This window comes from Numenius arquata, chromosome Z (genome assembly GCF_964106895.1).
Source record: "Numenius arquata chromosome Z, bNumArq3.hap1.1, whole genome shotgun sequence".
NCBI lineage: Eukaryota > Metazoa > Chordata > Aves > Charadriiformes > Scolopacidae > Numenius > Numenius arquata.
Window position 1 is genome coordinate 32,336,384 of NC_133616.1, and position 20,726 is coordinate 32,357,109.

Sequence of the window (20,726 nt, forward strand, 5' to 3'; positions counted from 1 at the left end):
CCGTGACTTGGGCAGCGTGGTTAGAGCCCTTGCCGGTGAAGACAGAGGCAAAAAAGTTGTTCAGTAGCTCAGCCTTATCCATATCCTGGGAGGCCAGGTCTCCCGTTTGCTTCTGGAGAGGGCCCACAACTTCCCTAGTCTTGTGTTTATCCCTGACATGTCTATAGAAGTTTATCTTATTGTTTTTGATGTCCCTGGCTAGATTTAGTTCTGCCTGGGCTTTCGCTTGCCTGATCTGGTTCCTGGCCACTTGGACAGTTTCTTTATATTCTGCCCATTTTACCCATCCCTGCTTCCACCTTCTATAGGCCTCTTTTTTGGTCTTGAGCTTGTCCAGCAGTTCCTTGTTCATCCACACAGGCCTGCTGGCTATTTTGCCTGACTTCTTCTTTTTCGGGATGCACCTCTCCTGAGCTTGGAGGAGGTGATCCTTGAATGCCAACCAGCTTTCTTGGGCCCCTCTCCCCTCCAGTTCTTTCTCCCACGCTACCCTGCCAATCAGATCTCTCAGGAGACCAAAGTCTGCTCTTCTGAAGTTCAGGGTAGCAAGCTTGCTGCACACCCTCCTCACTTTCCTATGAACCTTGAATTCTACCATTTCGTGGTCACTGCAGCTGAGGCTACCCTTGAACTTGACATCCCCCTCCAGTCCCTCCTTGTTGGTAAGGACAAGGTCCAGCATGGCTCCTCTCCTCGTTGGCTCCTCGATCATTTGAAGAAAATTATCATCAACGCATTCCAAGAACTTCCTGGATTTCACGTGCCCTGCTGTGTTGTCCTTCCAACAGATAGCGGGGTGGTTGAAGTCCCCCATGAGGACCAGGGTGTGCGAGCGTGATGCTGCTTCTATCTGCCTATAGAGGGCCCCATCCTCCCTGTCACTCTGATCTGGTGGTCTGTAGCAGACCCCTACGGTAACATCACTTGCCCCTGTTCTCCCTTTAATCCTGATCCATAAACTCTCTGTCCGGTCATCATCCATCCCCAGGTGGAGCTCCACACACTCCAGCTGGTCATTGACATAGAGGGAACACCCCCACCCCGTCTGCCCAGCCTGTCCTTCCTGAAGAGGCTGTAACCCTCCATTCCAACACTCCAGTCATAAGAGCCATCCCACCATGTCTCAGTAATGCCAATAAGATTGTAGCCCTGGAGGCGTGCGTACGTCTCTAACTCCTCTTGCTTGTTCCCCATGCTGCGTGCATTTGTGTAAAGGCACTTCAGCTGGGCGCCCAATGGGGCTGACTTACTAGCTGGAATGGCTCCATTTCATTTGTGTCGCTCTTCAGGTGGCCTTCCTTTGTGGTGCTTTATCTGTGTTTCCCAGACTCCTTTTGCCTCAGGAGCCTCAAGGACGGGCCTGATGTTATCACCTCCCTCCCCCCTTCACATCTAGTTCTCATTGGCTTTTTTTTTTCTGCACCAATCACAGTTCAACCAGTTCAAAGCCCTAAATGAACTGGACTCCATATAAATCCTTTTTCTTTTTTTCTCCCCCCCCCCCCCCCCCCCCTTTGAAAACTTTGAAACTACTAGAAATTAGCCCTTAAGCTTGAAGCTGATGGGACTTTAGTAGCAGACCTAGTGTTTTGGATCTCCACTTCAAGATGTCTCTTCCTTTTCTGTGGAAAACTGATATATCCAGAGGATACATTCAGAGGATGAGACAAACATGATTTTGCCACTTTAGATTTGGTCTAAACTAAAATGGTTGCAATACAGTAATAATGCAGTGAGATGTTACATAGCAGAAAACAGAAAAAACATAATCTATCAATCTTCTTTGATGAACTCATATCAAGGCTCTTGCTAGACCTCTGTTTTCTCAGACCTAGAGGTGAAAAGAATAAACACCATTTTCAATATCTCTGACAATACTCCACTGACACCTGAAGATCTTGATTACTGATACTATTTCTGATGTTTCATTTCTTTACCCTCAGCAGTTTTTATACAAGCATGACTTCTACATAATGTAGTAGAACATCAGGTTGTGAGAGGTTAATACCACTAAGCATTTCACATTTCTTAATCACAATTTGTCATTTAGAGGTTGGACACTAATCTCTCTGTTTTTTGCAGGATTTTTGAACCTTAGTAGCAAATACTGTGGACAAGCTATTATGAAAATCATGGGGGTTTTGGTGTAGAACTTTGAAAGTATCTTGGATAGTATTATGATAATTTTTCAACAATTAAACCTATTTTTAAAATTTAGGTGAAAAAGAAAAAAGGCACCACAATGCAGGATTCACTTGGAACAGCAGTCATCGACAAAAGATGATAACAAATGATGAGACCCTGAAATAAATCTGTAAAAGTATGAAAAACAAAGAAAGATTAATATTCAGGGCAGAATACTGATTGGAAAGCCTCCACTAACAGATAACAGGACTATTTTTGAAGCTGCATTTTACTTCTAGAGACACAGGGAGATGATTTAAAGAGGCTTTCGTGCTGATTACTTTAGATAAAAATACAGCCTGTTCGAAGTTAGCCAAACATGCTGGGTAGCCAAGTTGATGCAATGTGTTCCAGTATACTGTGTGTCCATGGATATTCTGGAATTTACTGTAGGTACAGCTGGGAAATCTCAGAGATATCCCTTTCCAGAATTCAGCTATTGGGTTATAAAAATATTTTCACATTTCCTGCAGATGGCTGGATTCTTTTCTTCACTCATAATTTTAATTCAGAATTCATTACGGACAGCTGCTGGCTCTGATAGAACCTAATTGCTCTTTTACTAGACTCAGCTGCAAGCAGTCAGATTTCTTTTTCCTTTGTAGAGTATATTATATATAAACATGGGCGGGGAGAAAAATAACCAATTAACTAAATACATATGGATAAAATGACTCACTAAGAGCGCAGATCAAATAATGTATCAAACTACAGCTTAGGTCAAAGGAAATTACAGGCCTTGTAGGACATGATAATATATATATGGAAATAATTATCAGCACCAACATGTTTGTAATTTGAGATAACACATGGAAAAGGCATTGCTTCTGTTAAAAAAATCTTACAGAAAATTATTACATTTTAATAATGGGCAGGTTATTTCACTGAGTGAAAAGTCATCAGTCTCCAGGAGACCTGCTCAACAGGCACTATTTGTTGGCCAAATCCAAGCCTGGCCTCAATACCTTCACTGGACAACTTAGCAAGAAAAAAAAAAAAAAAGACATAATTCTGGAATTATTTTTGCTGCCTTACCTCTTATTAAAAAAAAAAAAAAAAAAGCCTGGGGAATAGTTACTGTTACTAAGACTACAAAAAAAGAGTACATCACAAGTGAGACAGCAGAGACAGCCAGCAAAAAGACTACGGATGTGAAGATTCTCTGCCATCTCCCTCCGTATGACAAGTACTGAAGCAGGTTAGGATATTTTGCTGTCCTAGTTTGCTATGATGGGTGAACACAAGGGAAAGTTGTAGACATGTAAAACAAGAAATAGTCTAAAAGAATGGTTTTTTTCACTCCCTTTACCCAAAACCATTTATTAAAATGAAGAGACACATGTTTAAAATAACAGTAAATAGGTATCATCTAAAATAATGTGTGAAACTACTTGTCAGAGAATAATACTTTGACGAGGAAAAAAGTGAAAGGCTGTCTCATTTTGTTGCTTGTACAATCATGAATATGAACAATAAAGTATTCATCCATTTCTTTAGGTAGCTAAAGGAATAATGGGGGAAAAGAATTGAAATACTCATGAAGTAGGGTTAAGCTACCCACTAGCAGCTTGCTGCTGGGGAGGAAACTTGACTGAAATATTGTTGACACTGAAGTTCTATACTTTCTCCTGAAAGTTCTGACATTTGCCACTGTCAGAGACAGGATGCTGGCCTAGAGGGACCATTGATTCTATCTAGTAATAACATTACCATGTTAATTTTACAGATTTCTGACTTCTACCAGAAAAAAAATCTTGCCCTATGCAGTCATAGCAGCTTTTTAGGATTTCAAAAGATAATCCAGCCCTGAGTCACAGCAGTGGGGCTATAATCCACTGAACCACAGGCTAAGTGCCAACCAAAGATGGCTTTACACACATAGGGCTGATTTAATAAAAAAGACCACAAGTAGGGATTTTCCATTATTTGAACCTTCATGAAGAAATACTGCTATTATTTGTTACTTGTTTGCTTTTGAATTTTAATAATGACTCCAGTGATAGTTACTGAGTTTTTGTGCTTATGAACAATGGAAGCCTATACCATACATATAGCAGCTTCAGTTCAGGTTTTAGGAAAGGCTGGTTTGCTGTGCAGAACTGATTTCTAAAGACAAAACCTGAAAGTGGATCAGCATCAGTTTGCTGGTGTTTGATACCTCATCAAGGATTTCCAGATAACATAGCATAGTATTTTCCTACTCAAACTAAAAATATCAAGGTACACTAGCCAATCTTTAAGGACCCTGCACACTGCCACATTAACTACTATATGCTAATCCTTGTCATATTCATACTTCCAGGTTTTCATATGTGAGCACCTAAATTTAAGGAAACAAATTAGAGATCTAAGATAATAAGACCCATGTCGCTTTCAAGTTAAAAAGTAAGCAGCTGGGGAAGGTAACTGGCAGTATTGCAATCAAGATGATCCTAACTAATGACAGTCAAATTTGATACAGAAAAAAAATATTCCAGTATTACCCCTTCATCACTTGTTCTATCAGCATGCAGACGGAGACTCTGATTTTTGCCTGTATAATTTCATGAACATAGCACAGTAATTAGGTGAAAACTCTTGTATGTTCAGCATAAAACAGTCAGTCTTCAACTGTGAAGCTTTTGGAATATAAATTTTCACAACCTTGAAAGTTTTTATGGTGAGAATATGAAGGCAAGTCCCAATGCCTGTCCCTCCGTGATGCCACTCATTACACTAGTGATTATCAAGTAGTGTCTTGCTATACCAATGACCCCTCAATCAGTGCGCTGGTGGGACATCAGTCTTTTTTTCTGTCAGCTAGCATTTATCAACCTTCCTTCTAGACTCTTTCTCATTTTCCAGTAGATTCTACAATTCCAATAAACAGAGATCAAACTCTCAAGGTATCAAACTCTACAAGTCTTGGTGTATTTTGTATAAGGTCCATGTAGAAATGAAATAACTCCCAAGAAGGAAGGTATGTGTAGAAATTAAGTGACTCCCAGTCAGTTACTCTGACAGTATAGTCAGAATGACTGAGACTATCAATACAAATGGAATACAATGCAAAACCAGAGACATTTACTCACTGCTGTGTTTTCATATTAAGAGGAAATAAACATCCTAAACAGGGTCACCAACCATGCATTGTTTTAAGAAGAGAATCTAACAGCCTTATCCCTCTCCCTTTGCTTTTTATTTGTGAACGAAAATTTTGAGAAAAAAATTGTCTTAAGGAGATATATGGTGACATACAGCTAACAGCTGGAGAGGAAACAGTGTTCCAGTGTTTTCATATATAGATTATGCCCAGCAGAGTCTAATATGTAGTAGCAACCAGTAGCTGCTGGATAAAGACGTGGGTAAAGCAGAGAAAGTTTAGAATATTTGTGATATTAAAATATTTGTCATACTAAAATGCTTTTACTATCTTTTCCTCTCCAGAGCTTTCAGCTGTCCAGGGAACTCAGGAGAGATGCTGAGTTGTTCTTAGGGTTGGGAGAGGGAAGGGTTGAGGAAGCTCTTAGTATTTTTCAATCTCCTTCAAGAGACTTCTGAATATGTACTAGAGGGATTTTTCCCCCCCACTGTGAAGAAGGATAGGAAGTCACCTGCAACCTACTTGCTGCCAGGATTAGAAAATGAGAACTTGTGAGGCATGTGGCAAAAGCAGAAGGGAGGTTCCAAAGATGTAGAAGTGAAGTAAAACAATCCACTGGAAAATCATTGCCTTACATATATCTATCTATCTATTTTTTTTTAAATTTTGTTTTTTATTCTGAAACATTGAACAAAAATTAGGTATGTATTCTACTTTAAGAAATACAAGATCACATTGTGTTCTGTTATTTTTTTTGAAAATTAACTTGTTTTTACTGTGCTAACTGGTTATGTTAGTGTGCTCAGACATGGATTTACTTAAAACAGTCACATTCTTCCAAACATCCAAGTTTTTCTGTTTGCAATAGCACCATCAACAGTACCTGCCAAAACTTCACAAAGTATCTTAAAGATGTGCCCCTTGGTGCTGGTACTAAAAAGAGAGATTCAAACATAAAGTATTGCACTTATATGTTAAGCTTGCATGTAGTGTTACTGAACCAACTACTAAAGTTTCTGTGATGTTTTGAAAACATAGTGGCATAAAGCTCCAAACACCCTTCAGTGCTATTTTACTGTGATCTGATTAGCACCTGTTTGCCTGCACTAATCCAACTTCAAACAAAAACGTGTGCTTTCCACACTATCATTAGACCACATGTTACAGCCTCACCAATGCAGAATCCCAGGGCTTAAGATTGCATTTGTTCATTAAAGAAACCTTTTTTTCTGTATCAACTCTGCAAATTAGGGCAACTCATGCAGAGACACCAGTTGGATTGTGATATTACTCAACTTCTGAACAAAGGGACTGAGAGGATACAGTCTTAAAATGTAACAGACTGTAAATGAAAAAGCAGCTACCTGCATCAAGTATTTAAACCACCACAGTAAAATCTTCAGACAAGTTATTCTAAATAAGCCAAGTCAAGATTTGACTAAATATTATGAAAAGTATCTACAAACAGGATCAGACTGCTGAATTTCTTTTGTGTTATTATTTTTTCTTGCATCCAGTTTAACCTTTGATTTAGCTGCCTTTGGGAGAATGCAACTCAAGCGAGAATCACAGAACAAATTTGTTCATAACAAATACAATTCTAAATTTAACTTTACCTTGATTTGGGTTTTGCTAACCTGTCTTTCGTGCTGCGTATAGATGGAAAAGGATAGATTTTTTTTTTCTTGGAAAAAGAGTGCAATGGCATTATTCATTCGTGTTATTACCACTACACCTTTTTCATACAGGTAGTCCTACAGAAACATCTGATTACATAAATTAAAACAATCTGCATTTAGGTTAGGCCTTTATGTTATCTTTGGTGCTTCACAATCCTTTCAGCAATGATCTATGTTTTCACCTTAAAAATAACATACCTTTAATTATATTCTAATTATCTTTTCAGTTTAAAAATCTGCCAACTTTTCTGCACAAGTGCTCTGACTGGTAGAATGTACGTATGACATTTCTCATCATGTTTTTGACTTCTGTATTAGATTTAAATTCAATACTGCACAGGCAACCAAGCTGTTATCAAAAGTACATGTGTCAATGTGTCAATGACATCTGTTGCATGGACATTGATAACAAATAATGACTAATGATACTGTAAATTCTGATAACATAATTTTGTATTTTTCTTTGCTATCATCACACAAAATTTGTTATGAAGGCTTCCACTTGAATTTGTTTGATATGCATTTATCAGAACATGTCTTATAAGGTCTAGTAATTTTTAATGGTAAGATATTATATTCACTGTTGATTTCACCAGTTAAGACTATGGAATTATTTTTTTCTGGTCAGTGTTATGTGAATAGAACGCATTCAAATGTTTATATGGTGGGATCTTCAGTTGTCACTTGTTTTCACCTCAGACTTTTTCCCACTGAGCACAGTGTAAGTTATTAAATAAATTCTTCATACACTCAATAACCATTTCCTAGCAACAGGATATCAAACTAGCTTATCAGCTACTAAAGCTTTTATACAAACTGGTCTGGGGCCACACTCGTGAACTGGATCTCCAACTACCTTGATTCTCTGTGGAATATATAGCCATATCCCAAAACCACCAAGCAAATTGGAAAACCCTCTTAAGCTCTTAACATGAAGTGGACTGAAAGACATCTGTTGGTCAATATTAAGGCAGATGTGGAGAATGCAGCAACAAAAAGTTTGGGCTAAACACTTCACTTACAATACCTACTTATAAATACAAAATAAATAGGGAGGTATTCTCCAAGGATCAAAATGCAGATAGCTGGCTCTTTTATTTATTCCTCATCCAGGCACGCTCCTGATGCTTTTACTGGGCATTGACCTGAATCAAAAGTGAACAGTAGCTCAGCTTTTGAGCAGTAAGGAACTCTGAGCTAATTTCACAGAAATATTATAGACAAATAGCTTTTCCTTGTACTTAGTTGCCTGCTAGTTTTTCTTTTCATTTTTTTATGGGCTAAAAGCTTTGCAGAAAAATGCTTCCACAGCTTCTTCATACCTACTCTTTCTTTTTACCAAACATATTCTGAAAGGTAAAACCACTTTTATTTATACTTCTATAACATATCATTATTATGATTTCCTGAGCTCTGACAGTTTGTTAGGTACTGAAAGAAACATAAAAGAAGGTATCAGTGCTGTCTCAGATGTCTTCCACTCCCCACTATGTATCCCATGTTCCTACTGGGGAGTAAACGCAGATTACTTCTTCAGTGGGATAACTTGGAAAAGCACTGTCTACCATAGGCAAAGAATACAAGATACGGTCTTATATTATATTGTTTTGCTCTAGTGGAGAAAGTCTGAAATACTTTTAATATCTGGATGATGGTAGTACATGACCTTTAATGAAAAGGGACTTAGGAAGTCCTCAACACAAAATGGGAGACAGTGACAGATAAGATACAGAACAAGGAAAAGAGGAGTTTTTAAAAGGCTGCAGAGGCAGACTAGGGGCCAGCAAATGAAGAAATTAAAAGCGAGATGTTTGCCAAGGACAAAATATCTCAGTGGAAAAGACTGACTATTAGAAGGCAGTGAAAGGCGATGGATGACAGAAATTGGCAGGAGAACACTACCATTCGAATGACGATCTTTCTTCAGGGAAAATACTAAGACTTGTAGGAACACATTTCCCATTGAAATGGTTCACCAATGTGATAAAATCCAGTTGAATAAGTTTGGGAAAACAGTGGAATTGAGGGACAGAAGTAGCATATAATTAGAGGAGTCCACAGAATAAAGAGGAGACAGGACACTGGAGAGAAAAAAATATGAAAAAAATTAAAATGACTGAGGAAAAGAAGCACAGAATACAGTGGAATGGAGAAATTTACTAAGTGACCAGCACAGAAGAGAGGAAAGAAAAATCTGAAAGTAGATTCTAAGAAAAAATAGGTAACATGCAAAGCTTGCTTACTTTTTCTGTTTCAACACAAAGTGATAATTTTTATAGGCTTGAAATGAAATGTTTAGGCACATCCAGTACTTTAATTTCAAACTAAATGTGAAAGTTTTTCATGTTGCTGAATAAAGACATATCTTTCAGCCCAAAAACATTGTGCTGATGCTCTGTCGTTGTTCCTTTTCTGACTCTCTTTACCAATTTAATAATGTCAAGTTCAAAATTATATCGTAATACAAATCTCAAATTATATTGTTGCTACAATAGGCCTGAAAAGAGACACCCACATTAACATTACGATTGTAAGAAAGACTTAGCAACTTATTCTTGTTGGTCTATCAGCTAGATAGTTATCACATTAACACTGATGAGTGAAGGAGTACATGAATGAATTTTGGACTGTCCACAACACTTATGTGCCCAGCCATGTAAAATTTTTAAATAAAGACACATAAATTTGTAAATTTGCTAGAAATCTTGTTTCATTAGTTCTTCTGCTCATAGAAAAAATGTTGGAAGTGGGATTGCTAAAATACTAGAATATTTGAGAGTGTGCTTTCTAGAGGATAGGTTGTATGAAATGCCTAAAATCTTAATGTCTCAAGAAGGTATACATAAGGCAAAGAGCTTCAATAAATTTACTACCAGGATATGCACATTGTAGCATATACGTAAATAAATTAATAGGAAATTGGGAAAAAAAAGTCTCTCAAAAAGCATCAAGTCATACTACCTAAGCTGCCCATCACTTCCACTGAAATTTGTATGCATAACCAATGACAAAGAGAAAATAATGACCTTGCAGTTCATCAGTACCACTGAGTGATAATTAGCTCTGTATGTTATTTCATCTTTTCCAATTGCTTGCTGTATGACTCTTAACAATGAATTTAATTCGTCTATTTTTGCATTGAGAGAATTTAGGTAATTATTCTAACTTAACAACCTTCCCAGAGTGGGAGGATTCATTTCTTCTATTAATTTTGGTTTTGATTTAGAGCATGACATCTTTACTGCTGATCACCTTTGGAGGCATGCTCTATATGGATGAAGCTGATGAAATCATAGCTGAGGCATTCTATAATTCTATGTAATATTCAAAATGGTTTAAGATCCTGTAAATACAAGTACAAAAAGATTTGGTTCCATTCAGGAAATACTCAGAAAACTGTATAAATAGATTTGTATTAATATTTATATTTATTCCACATTCTTAACCCTGGTGTTTCAATAAACTTTAAATGCCTGTCTTCCATGTTTTCTGATGTTTTCTAAACAGTCTTTGCCTTTCAACATTGAAACCCTGCTTATTTTGTTTCCCTGTTGACTTTATTTTCCTGCCTCATTTACAAGAGCCTCTTTTAATCACTTTAAAAATGTTCAAGTAACCAGCTTCCATGACTGGCTTACCAATACGTAAGAAGCCAGAACTAAAGGGGTACTATGCTGTAATCTTTCTTATTCCTATGCTGTAATCTTTGTAATTCCTATTCCTCAGTTTTTGGATGACAAAAGCAAGACTGGTTTTCAAATATGCTAAGCATTTGTAGCTTCAGTGAACAGGGAGTAGTAGCTCTCAGCTTTATTAACTGAAGGTATCCCAAAATGAAGTTCACAAAAATCAGTGATCTCAGGAACTTGCTCTGAAAGGGGCAGCACAGTAAGCTTTAACAACATACCTCTGGAATGAGGGGGACCCATCTTACAGTTTCTATCAGAATTGGCATATGTTCTATGATGGCATATGAATTGGCACATGTTCTGATGATCTTAATGTGATTTTAATGCTTTCTAAAGGATCTGCTCTTGTCAAAGATTTCTAAAAAATTCCCATCTCTTCCCCATTTTCATAGAAACATAGAATCATAGAATGGTTAGAGTTGGAAGGGACCTTAAAGGTCATCGAGTTCCAACCCCCCTGCCATGGGCAGGGACACCTCCACTAGAGCAGGTTGCTCAAAGCCCCATCCAGCCAGGCCTTGAACACTTCCAGGGATGGGGCATCCACAACTTCTCCGGGCAACCTCTTGCAGTGTCTCACCACCCTCACAGTAAAGAATTTCTTCCTAATATCTAATCTAAATCTCCCCTCTTCCAATCTAAAACCATTACCCCTCCTCCTATCACTACACTCCCTCATAAAGAGTCCCATTTCTCCTCCATTTTCCTTAGTCCCAGAACTTTAGAGGGGCTTAGAGGTTGTTTTTCTCTTGAGAATGTATTAATTCATATATTATAATGCCTGAAATGGTTTGCTACCATGCAAGCAGCATGGAGGACTCATGTCCCTGGAACTGAGCTCAACCTGTTCCCCAGGTTGCATCCTTTGCAGTTCCATCTCCTCACAGTCCTAAACTGAGGGTTTAACCTTGAATACAGATTAAGTTTTCTACCTCTTTTCAATAAAAGTTGCCATTTATCGTTCTTAATTTTCATGTTCTTTACTTTCATACACAATATAAGCAGTGATTTCAAAAGCTGTTTTCATTGCTCAAAACCCATTTTCTTTAATATTCATATTCTTAAATCAACACTATCATCTTTCTGAATGCCATAGATACATTTGTATTCTCCCTGCAAACATTCTTCCTCTAGACCTTTAGACAGTCTAAAAATAATTACTCTTGCACAGACCAATGAAAATAATTCTGGCCCATCCAAGCTGGCAGTGCCATACTTATATCCAGAATTTGCATTGCAACCATCTTTTTCTTTGACAGACTCAGAAGTCTCTTTGAAAGAAGATAAAGTTTTTTTCTGCAAGAAAACAAAAAGCAGTAATCTTGACATAAGATGCTTTGAAAGAAATTCTGAACTTACCTGCAATGTACAACCATAGGTCCAGCATCAGGTGGGTTGCAGGTCTTGACTCGTCGGAGGAAAGCTAAGAATGGTGTTGGGTGTTCTGGGACACCATGGTCAGGCCAGGCGGTGAACTGGAATTGCCTCACTTCCCTTTTCTCACTTGAACCATTCTATGAAATTAAAAAACTTCATGACAGAACTGCCACTTAATGTGATATTGGCACTTTTCAATGAACTAACTGCAGAAGCATACATACCAGTGAAGTGTATTTAAATCACATGTTGGGCCAGAGATAAATATGGAGGGAAATGTTTCTTATATTCTAAATTGCAGGATTCAAAGTAAGAGCTTTAACTATACTGCACAGTAATGCATCACAACAAGTGCCAGAGCTTCAGCTAGTATTTAATTCAGTTAAATGTTTTTTCATAGCAAGAGCTCTGTATTAACTTACAAAACTCCATGCTGTAAGAAAAACACACTCTGTTTGTAGAAGTCTCATCATTCAGGAGGAAACGAGGGAGGAAAGTTGAAGGAGGGAAAGGGAAGACAGGGAGGGAGGAAACAAGGGAGAAAGTCAGGGAAAGCAGGAAGCAGAAGAAAGGAGGTCAGGGCAGCAGGAGGGAGAGAGTGATAGGAAGGAAGGCTGGCAGAAAAGCAGGAAGGGGAAAAGAAGGGGAAAAGAAGAGGGAAAGGGAAGGGAGAGGAGGGAAAGGGAAGGGGGAGGAGGGAAAGGAAGAGGAGAGGAAGGGGAAAGGGAAAGGGAAAGGGAAAGGGAAAGGGAAAGGGAAAGGGAAAGGGAAAGGGAAAGGGAAAGAGAAAGGGAAAGGGAAAGGGAAAGGGAAAGGGAAAGGGAAAGGGAAAGGGAAAGGAGGGGATGGGGAAGGGAGATAAAAGGAAAAGGAAAGGATAAAGGTTGCCTACACTGGAATTTTAATGTATAGTGTAAGTATATGTAAGTGTATATACCTTGTAAAGTGCAAATGTACGAACACAGTATGTCGCCAATTCAACAGTGTCTAAAAGGGTCACTTGGATTAGTCCGTAAGTTTCTGTGCCTCTGCTTGGCCAGTACTGATCACACTTCACCTGTAGTGAAAAATACGTAATTATTTAATACATTTAAAATTGACATTTATTACTTATCTGAGTGCATATCACTGTAGGTTTTTTAAGTATGTGGGGGTAGAATGTTCAACAACCGCTAAGCATCCAACCATCCAACACAAGAAATTTTTTTTTATCATCCACAAGAATAGCTCTTCTGGTAGTAGCTTTTACAATATCTTCTGCCATAACAGGTATTTGTAAATTCAGTGGGGCAGATGATTAATACCAATAAGTATTAGTATTATATAAGTACTATGAGATATACTAAAGAAAAAACAATTTATAGTAGCTAAAAATATGGCCTATATCTTCAGTAACTCACAGAATCACAGAATGATGAGGTTGGAAGGGACCTCTGGAGATCATCTAGTCCAACCCCTCTGCCAAAGCAGGTCTACCTAGAGCAGGTTGCACAGGAACTTGTCCAGGTAGGTGTTGAACATCTCCAGAGACGGAGACTCCACCACCTCTCTGGGCAGCCTGTTCCAGTGCTCTGCCACCCTCAAAGTGAAGAAATTCCTCCTCATGTTTAGATGGAACTTCTTATGTTCAACTTTGTGCCCATTTCCTCTTGTCCTGTCACTGGGCACCACTGAAAAAAAGACTGGCCCCTTCCTCTTGACACCCACCCTTTAAGTATTTATAGGTGTTGAACAGATCCCCCCTTAGTCTTCTCTTCTCCGGACTAAAAAGACCCTAGTCCCCCAGCCTTTCCACATAAGAGAGATTCTCCAGGCCCCTAATCATCTTTGTGGTCCTCTGCTGTACCGTCTCCAGCAGTTCCCCATCTTTCTTGAACTGGGGAGCCCAGAACTGGACACAGTACTCCAGATGGGGCCTCACCAGGGCAGAGTAGAGGGGGAGGATAACCTCCCTTGACCCACTGAAAATCACCTTTCACAGTCCAGAATTTAGTAACAGTACTTATCCCGTAAAAGTAGACTGAATTTTTTTTTAATACTTGCCATATTTTACCTATTTCACATAATTCCCCACACATATAAGCTGTTGCTTGGATATAAATATTTAATATGTATATAAATATCTCAGTAAAAAACTGACTTTTTGAGAAATAAATTTAATACACAGATAAATGACATTTTCTTCTCAGACCAGTGTCATGAAGCATATAATGAAATTGTGTTCACAGGTGGTTTGATAGAAGGAGTTAATCCATCAAAATTTGAAAGACACAGGACATTCCAGTCAGAGAAATCTCTATTACAAAACACATATTCAAAACAAATATTCTCATAATCAGAACATTAATGACCTGAAATAATTCTGTATAAGATGATGTTTGCCATGTTTGCATATGTTTGCCATCATTACTGAGATTTAATAATTTGTTTCAGGTAAAAATGACATTTAAGATGAAAGCTATTGTGAAAAAAGAAATGTTGAACCCTAAAACAATCAGAAAACATGGTACAAAGCAGTATAGGGCTTAAATAGTTGAAAATATTTTGCTTTCAGTGACTGATAGGTGAAATGGAGACAGTCTCCATTCTGTTTTTAACAATACATTCTTATCAATTAGTCCTGCATACAGCACAGAAGTGTATTCTGATTACAGTAATAATACATTGCATTTGTTTATTTACTGTCTTCATTAATCACTCTAACCCAGGTTCATACCAAATTCAGTGAGAATACACAAACTGTAAGAAACCACAAAAGTAGAATATTGCACAGTATTTCTGATAAAAATGTGAGTTATCAAGATAATCCAAGAGAAAAACTGGGATTTCCCCCAAAATGGAAAAACTAAGAAATGCATCTTTGAAACTCACATGTTCTCCAGATTTCTCACTCTGCATAATATTATTGAAAAAGACTTAATATGCTTTCAAACTGCCCAGTCCCGAATAGTTTTGCTTGCAGATTATCTTATTTTGAGGCTTACAGGTCACAGATCACTAATGGTTCAAAAATCACAGTCTGAGAACAAGTAACCTAAATAAAGAGGTGAAAAAATTCTAAACACTGAAGCAGATGATGAAAGTTCATTAGAGGCAAAAAAGAAATAAAAAAAATTTTTACAGGAATTGATAGCTTAATTTATAGATAAGGAATTGGAACAAAGTAACTAAAAATGTTTATTGATACTGCAGTCCTAAAAACGGGATTAATAAGGTATGATATTCTATTATTAAGAGGAATTAAATAATAACTTCCATGTGCCATTTACTGAAATACTCAAGAAGTAAGTACTGCAGGTACTTAATGTATACTGGCGATTCGTTTGCAAGATTCCTAATCCTGCAAGAAGCCACTGTGGTCTTCTGCAAATGAGACAGAAAGGTATATTTTCAATTGAGCTATTTCAATATAATTATGTAAATCTAGTTTCACTTTATCATTAAAATAGAGACAGTGTAACTTACGCCTATACTGCTTAACTATATTTTAGACAAAAAAATTATGGTTTATTATTTACTATTTATTAATTATTAATTCCCATAGAATGACATTTTTTCATGGAAAATGTTGATACATAATAGCTGTTGTTTGTAATGTTAGCAATTTCAGGTTTAGTGTAAACCTCTGACAAAATCTGTTTTGAATGATTTTTGAAAAAAAATGAATAAAAATAGTAGAATACTTTATGTACTTTTAATAAAATGAATAAAAGGAATAAATTTCTGGCTATGTCTTTGCATGCTTAAACACGTAGTTCTCCTCTTTACTCTGCAGTTCCCACATCTAAATTGCATGCTCATAGAAGCAGTGCCAGCTTCTAGAAAGCACGCCTGAAAGATTAACCAGCTTTCTCACTAGAAAGGCTGTATAAAAACAATTTCCAAGTGTAATAGAGAGAAATGAATGTCCAACAAAAGAACTAAATGGAAATTCATAACATAGTAGGTTACCACATCTTTGCAAACAACAGAAAATGCTTATTTTATTTTGTACTGTAATATACAGTATATGTTAAGCATATACTCAGAAGCCTGTAGAAAATTGCTCCTTTTAGTTAGGCTGGGAGAAAAGAAATGTGCACGCTCTTTTAGGTGCAGATTTTAGTTTGGTGGGTGTTTGTTTGTTTGTTTTACATTTATTATTTTATCTAACATAAACTCCAATCATTTTCTGTCTTTTCAAAAATACGTTCTGTGAGAGCTAGCTGATGCAGAAGACTGCTGCTGGAAGCAGCAGACACTAACTGTTCAAATATAAATACAATTTGTAGATTAGTGTATATATTATTTGAAAGTGGAAACCGATGAAAATATGTATCAAATTTTTAGAAAGAAAACCTGATTTTGAAATGATGTATATTTGACCTTCTGGAAGAGCACATGAAGCATTAGTTGATGGAACTACAGCTTTTTTTCCTTTTGCCTCTTGATTTTTCTCAGAACAAGAGGTCTCCTTCAGAGATGTGCCCTTACCTGCCTCCTACACTCTTTTGCTCTGTGATCATAAACCTTACATTCCCAATACTCCTAACAATTTAGAGTCCAATTTATCTTTGTGAGAGATCAGAACAGTTTTCTATCGAACTTCACCAGCAGCAGAGAATCAAATAATATAAGTTAATTGTTAAGACACTATTTTCTGAGACAGAGTTCTTGTTAAATGTTTTATCCTATGTTAAGACCCTAGCCTTCAGCACTTAAAGTAAGTTTATTCTTCAGGCCACATATTAGTACTTTTTTCAAAAAAAAAAATCTCAAACCCCTTGAGTCATCCAAAATTTAACACTAAATGTCAACAAGTCAATTTTAAAATTATTTGCCAAATGTGTTTTTGCTTTAGCTCTTTGGTCTGTGTTTAATTTCCCTGTAGTAAGGGCAATTTCTTCCTCACTTGTGCATGTTGTTTGGAAAACAGACAACTTTAATGTGGTAAGGTATAGTGATAATAATGTGTCCTCCTTCAGAAATAAAATTCCAAGTTTTATTTGTTTTCAGAGTTAGTTTGTAATATATCTTTTGTGAATTTCATAGTCCTCACCTTCCTTTTACCAACCCAGCTCCTAGTTTCAAGGGTTGATCTTTTCCTCTTCAGACTATATTCACCTGCACCCAATGAGAGCTTTCCTGTGCCACTAATTACACATGGTTACAGAAAACAGCTTTCACTGTCTCATGATCATAGGTTGTACACTGCCAAAACCACTACATCTGAGATTAGAGCGGCTTTTAAAAGACTAGTAAATATATTATGAATCTTTTAAGTACCATAGTAGTAGACATAGCTGGAAGACATAACTAATGATAAGCACATTCTCTTAACCTGCCCCTCAAACATACACACATTTTCTTTCTCTATATTTCTTCCACTTAAACCATGCGAATCCTTGCTCTTCATGGAAGTATGAGCATTTACTGAAAGCAAAGCTGTAAGAAAAATATAAGTGCTTTCTTTTCCATTAAAAATGAGAAGCTTAAGACCATTTCAGACTTGAGGAGTTTAAGTAGTTACGGAGTTCCTAAGAACATTCGTGGATATTCACACTTCAACAAGTCACAGACATAGAGAAGGCACTGCCATGCATCAACAGAGCTGAAGGAAGTATATTTCCATATGAACATATGAATACAAAGTTTCCTGACATTCAAGGGTAGAGAAATAATTTTCCAGTACAAAGTTCTATCACTGAGGCTGAAAAGGCCCTTCAGGTGATTTGTAACACATAAGGCAGCTGTTACAGGTCATCTGAGATTATAAGGATAAAACGCAGATCAGGAGAGAGAGAGCAAACTGGTAATAGGCAGATTCATATAATACATTCCTTGCTGTAAGAACAGCATACGAATTATGCTGAATGTGGAACAGGAAATAGCAGCACTATGTAACAACTTCTTGCTCTGGTTTTCTTAGTAGTAATAGTCTTCTGCAGACAAAACTTTCTAACATTGTCAGGTGGTCTTCCTTTAAAAAGAAAGTCTCTCTACAATGATGTTGAATGATAATAATAATTATGCAATAAAAAAAGGTAGTGCCAATTGTTTGTGATGGAAACTGCCTCAAACCCTATTAGGCTAGCTTAGTGCCTCAGGTATTCCAGCTAACGTTCTGTCTCAAAGCAGTTGCTACTCTGAAGCCATTTTCCTTTTTGCAACAATACCTTGCCACCTAAAGAGTAGGCTGATTTGAGTCTAAAGATCATAAGCACTGACACGAGACTAATACACAACATTGTAATGCAAAAAAAACCAAAACCAAACCCAACCAAAAAAACCCCAACAACAACAACAACAAAAAAACCCCACAACAAAAAAACTCCAGAACACAGAAAAACATTTTTTTAGACCTTATTTGAAAACAATTTGGTTGTGTCACTAATTCACTTTGGTCTATCTCTAAATAACACATTAAAAATACAAACTATTCAAAAATGAGGCTGAAAACATTAGAAAGTTTTTAGAGAGGCACTGAAATTAATAGGATCCTAAGTTCTGAAAGAATTGAGCACGCAGTCCCAGGTAAACAGATCCTGCTAAGTCTCACCAAATATATTCCCAAAACTATTAATCCCTTCTGGAAATTTTCATTCTTTGAATCCATTTTTTACTACAAAAAAAAAATAAAAATTGTATGTCTCTCATAATGATTTACAGTAGACATGTCCCTCCGAGTACATGTCCCTCTGAGTACACAAAGGCAAAGATGTTAATGTTTAGTCTGGAGAACTAAACATTCTGCAGAACTGAGCAAGGGGCTCAGGGGAGACCTTATCACTCTCTACAACTACATCAATGGAGGTTGTAGCGATCTGGGTGTTGGTCTCTTTGCCCAGGTAACAAGTTCTAGGATGAGAGGAAACAGCCTCAAGTTGCACCAGGGGAAGTTTAGATATTAAGAAAAATTTCTCACCAAAAGGGTTGTCAAGCACTGGAACAGGCTGCCCAGGGAAGTGGTTGAGTCACTGTCCCTGGAGCTATTTAAAAGATGTATAGATGTGCTTAGGGTCATGGTTTAGGGGTGGACTTGGCAGTGTTAGGTTAACAGCTGGACTTGATGATCTTAAAGGTCTTTTCCAACCTAAATGATTTTTGATTCTATGATTGTTGAAGCTCATCTGAGCCAAATACTTGGAGTTTAAAAAATAGGTAGAAAATAAGCACTCGTGCAGTACAATATAATTCTGTCTAAGGTCTTAATTACAGTAGCCTTGGAAAAGGAGTTTCAAACAGGATTTAGAGACATAAACGAACATAAATGAACTTTCTGCAGATCAACCCTCATTAAACCATTACTTTTTAAAATTTCTGATGATTAGTAGGCTAACAGTTAATACTGAAAGATAATTGATAATTAAAAAGATAACCCCAAACTGTTTCCATTTTGATCCTTACGACATAGGGTGGTATAGTTATTAAAACAAAAGGAAGCAGATATTAAAAGGAATCTTGGGGATATTTGAAATGTGTTCTCTACCCTGTCTTTCATCTTCATCTATACAAGCCAAGAACAGTTCAAAACTATATTGCTGGCATTAATGTGATATGCCCTTTTTGAACTCTTCCTAACAGTAGGGAAGACAGGATATTAGTGCATTCATTTTGAAGGATGCCTGTCAAACACTTAAGTAGAGCAAGATTTTCCAAAAAGGTCTTGAAAACGTTTATATGAATGGAACTGATAGGAAAAATGAATGGGCTGACTACTTTTTTCTTTATCCTCTTCCTGTACTCAAGGCTGATCACTGTGTGCAGCCTGAATAATCCTTTCACTGAATAAGACATTACATTACAGTATGAACAACATATGGAACAGTTTAGCTTACTATTCAAGTGCTTTAATGAAGATTTTCTGTTCCCCCTACAAGAGAGCTATCTCTTCTGGCTGATATGAATATTAGATAAGAAATCAGTGAAACAAAATAATCACAAGTGTGAAACATCAGAACAACAAAATTCTATTATTCTTATGGTTTTAGTTCACCTGAAAGCCCAAAGTGAATGGATGAAACAGCATGAAGATGAGAAATGGTACATTGCAGAAAGTTTTGGGGACCTTCAGAGGTTTCAGTTTGGATTTTGATTTTTGAATGGAACTTTGTCACAGTGAGCTTTCTATTGCTAGTTTAAGACATGGATAAAATTCTTAATCTCATAAATGTATTTCATACAGTTCCTGTGATATAAACTAGAATGACAACCTAGATAAAACATCTATTACCAACATGTGCCTTTCAGTAGCCAGCTGCATCCATTAACTTCCTTAGAAAACAGGAAAAGCTTTGTAAATAATGGAAAATGTAAATCATAATATTATCTTTCAGAGACACCAGAGAACCTAAATTTTCCAGACCTATTTCTTACCATAAAGAAATCTTGATTCTTACACCAGAATCTGCTAAATAAGTAAATGTGGGGTCACTTTCCATAAACAATCCTAAATTCATTCACTGACATTTTCAAGCCTGAATTCCTTCAAAGAATATAGAGTAGAGTAGAGTAGAGTAGAGTAGAGTAGAGTAGAGTAGAGTAGAGTAGAGTAGAGTAGCATAGAATAGAATAGAATAGAATAGAATAGAATAGAATAGTTTAGGTTGGAAGGGACCTTTAGAGGTCAACTAGTCCAAACCCCCTGCAATGAGCAAGGACATCTTCAACTGGATCAGGTTGCTTAGACCCCTGTCCAGCCTGACCTTCAACATTTCCAGGGATGGGGCACCTACC

General features: G+C 37.1%; 1 protein-coding gene across 1 annotated transcript in view; it reads right to left on the bottom strand.

Moving 5' to 3' along the window:
• Positions 1-20,726, bottom strand: part of PTPRD (protein tyrosine phosphatase receptor type D) — a 284,383-nt gene that overhangs the window by 24,860 nt on the left and 238,797 nt on the right. Inside the window, exons 28-29 of the mRNA XM_074165861.1 lie at positions 12,949-13,068; positions 11,994-12,148 (exon numbers count right to left, since the gene is read on the bottom strand). Of these exons, the coding sequence (XP_074021962.1) occupies positions 11,994-12,148; positions 12,949-13,068 (275 nt within the window). The remainder of the gene's footprint in view (positions 1-11,993; positions 12,149-12,948; positions 13,069-20,726) is intronic.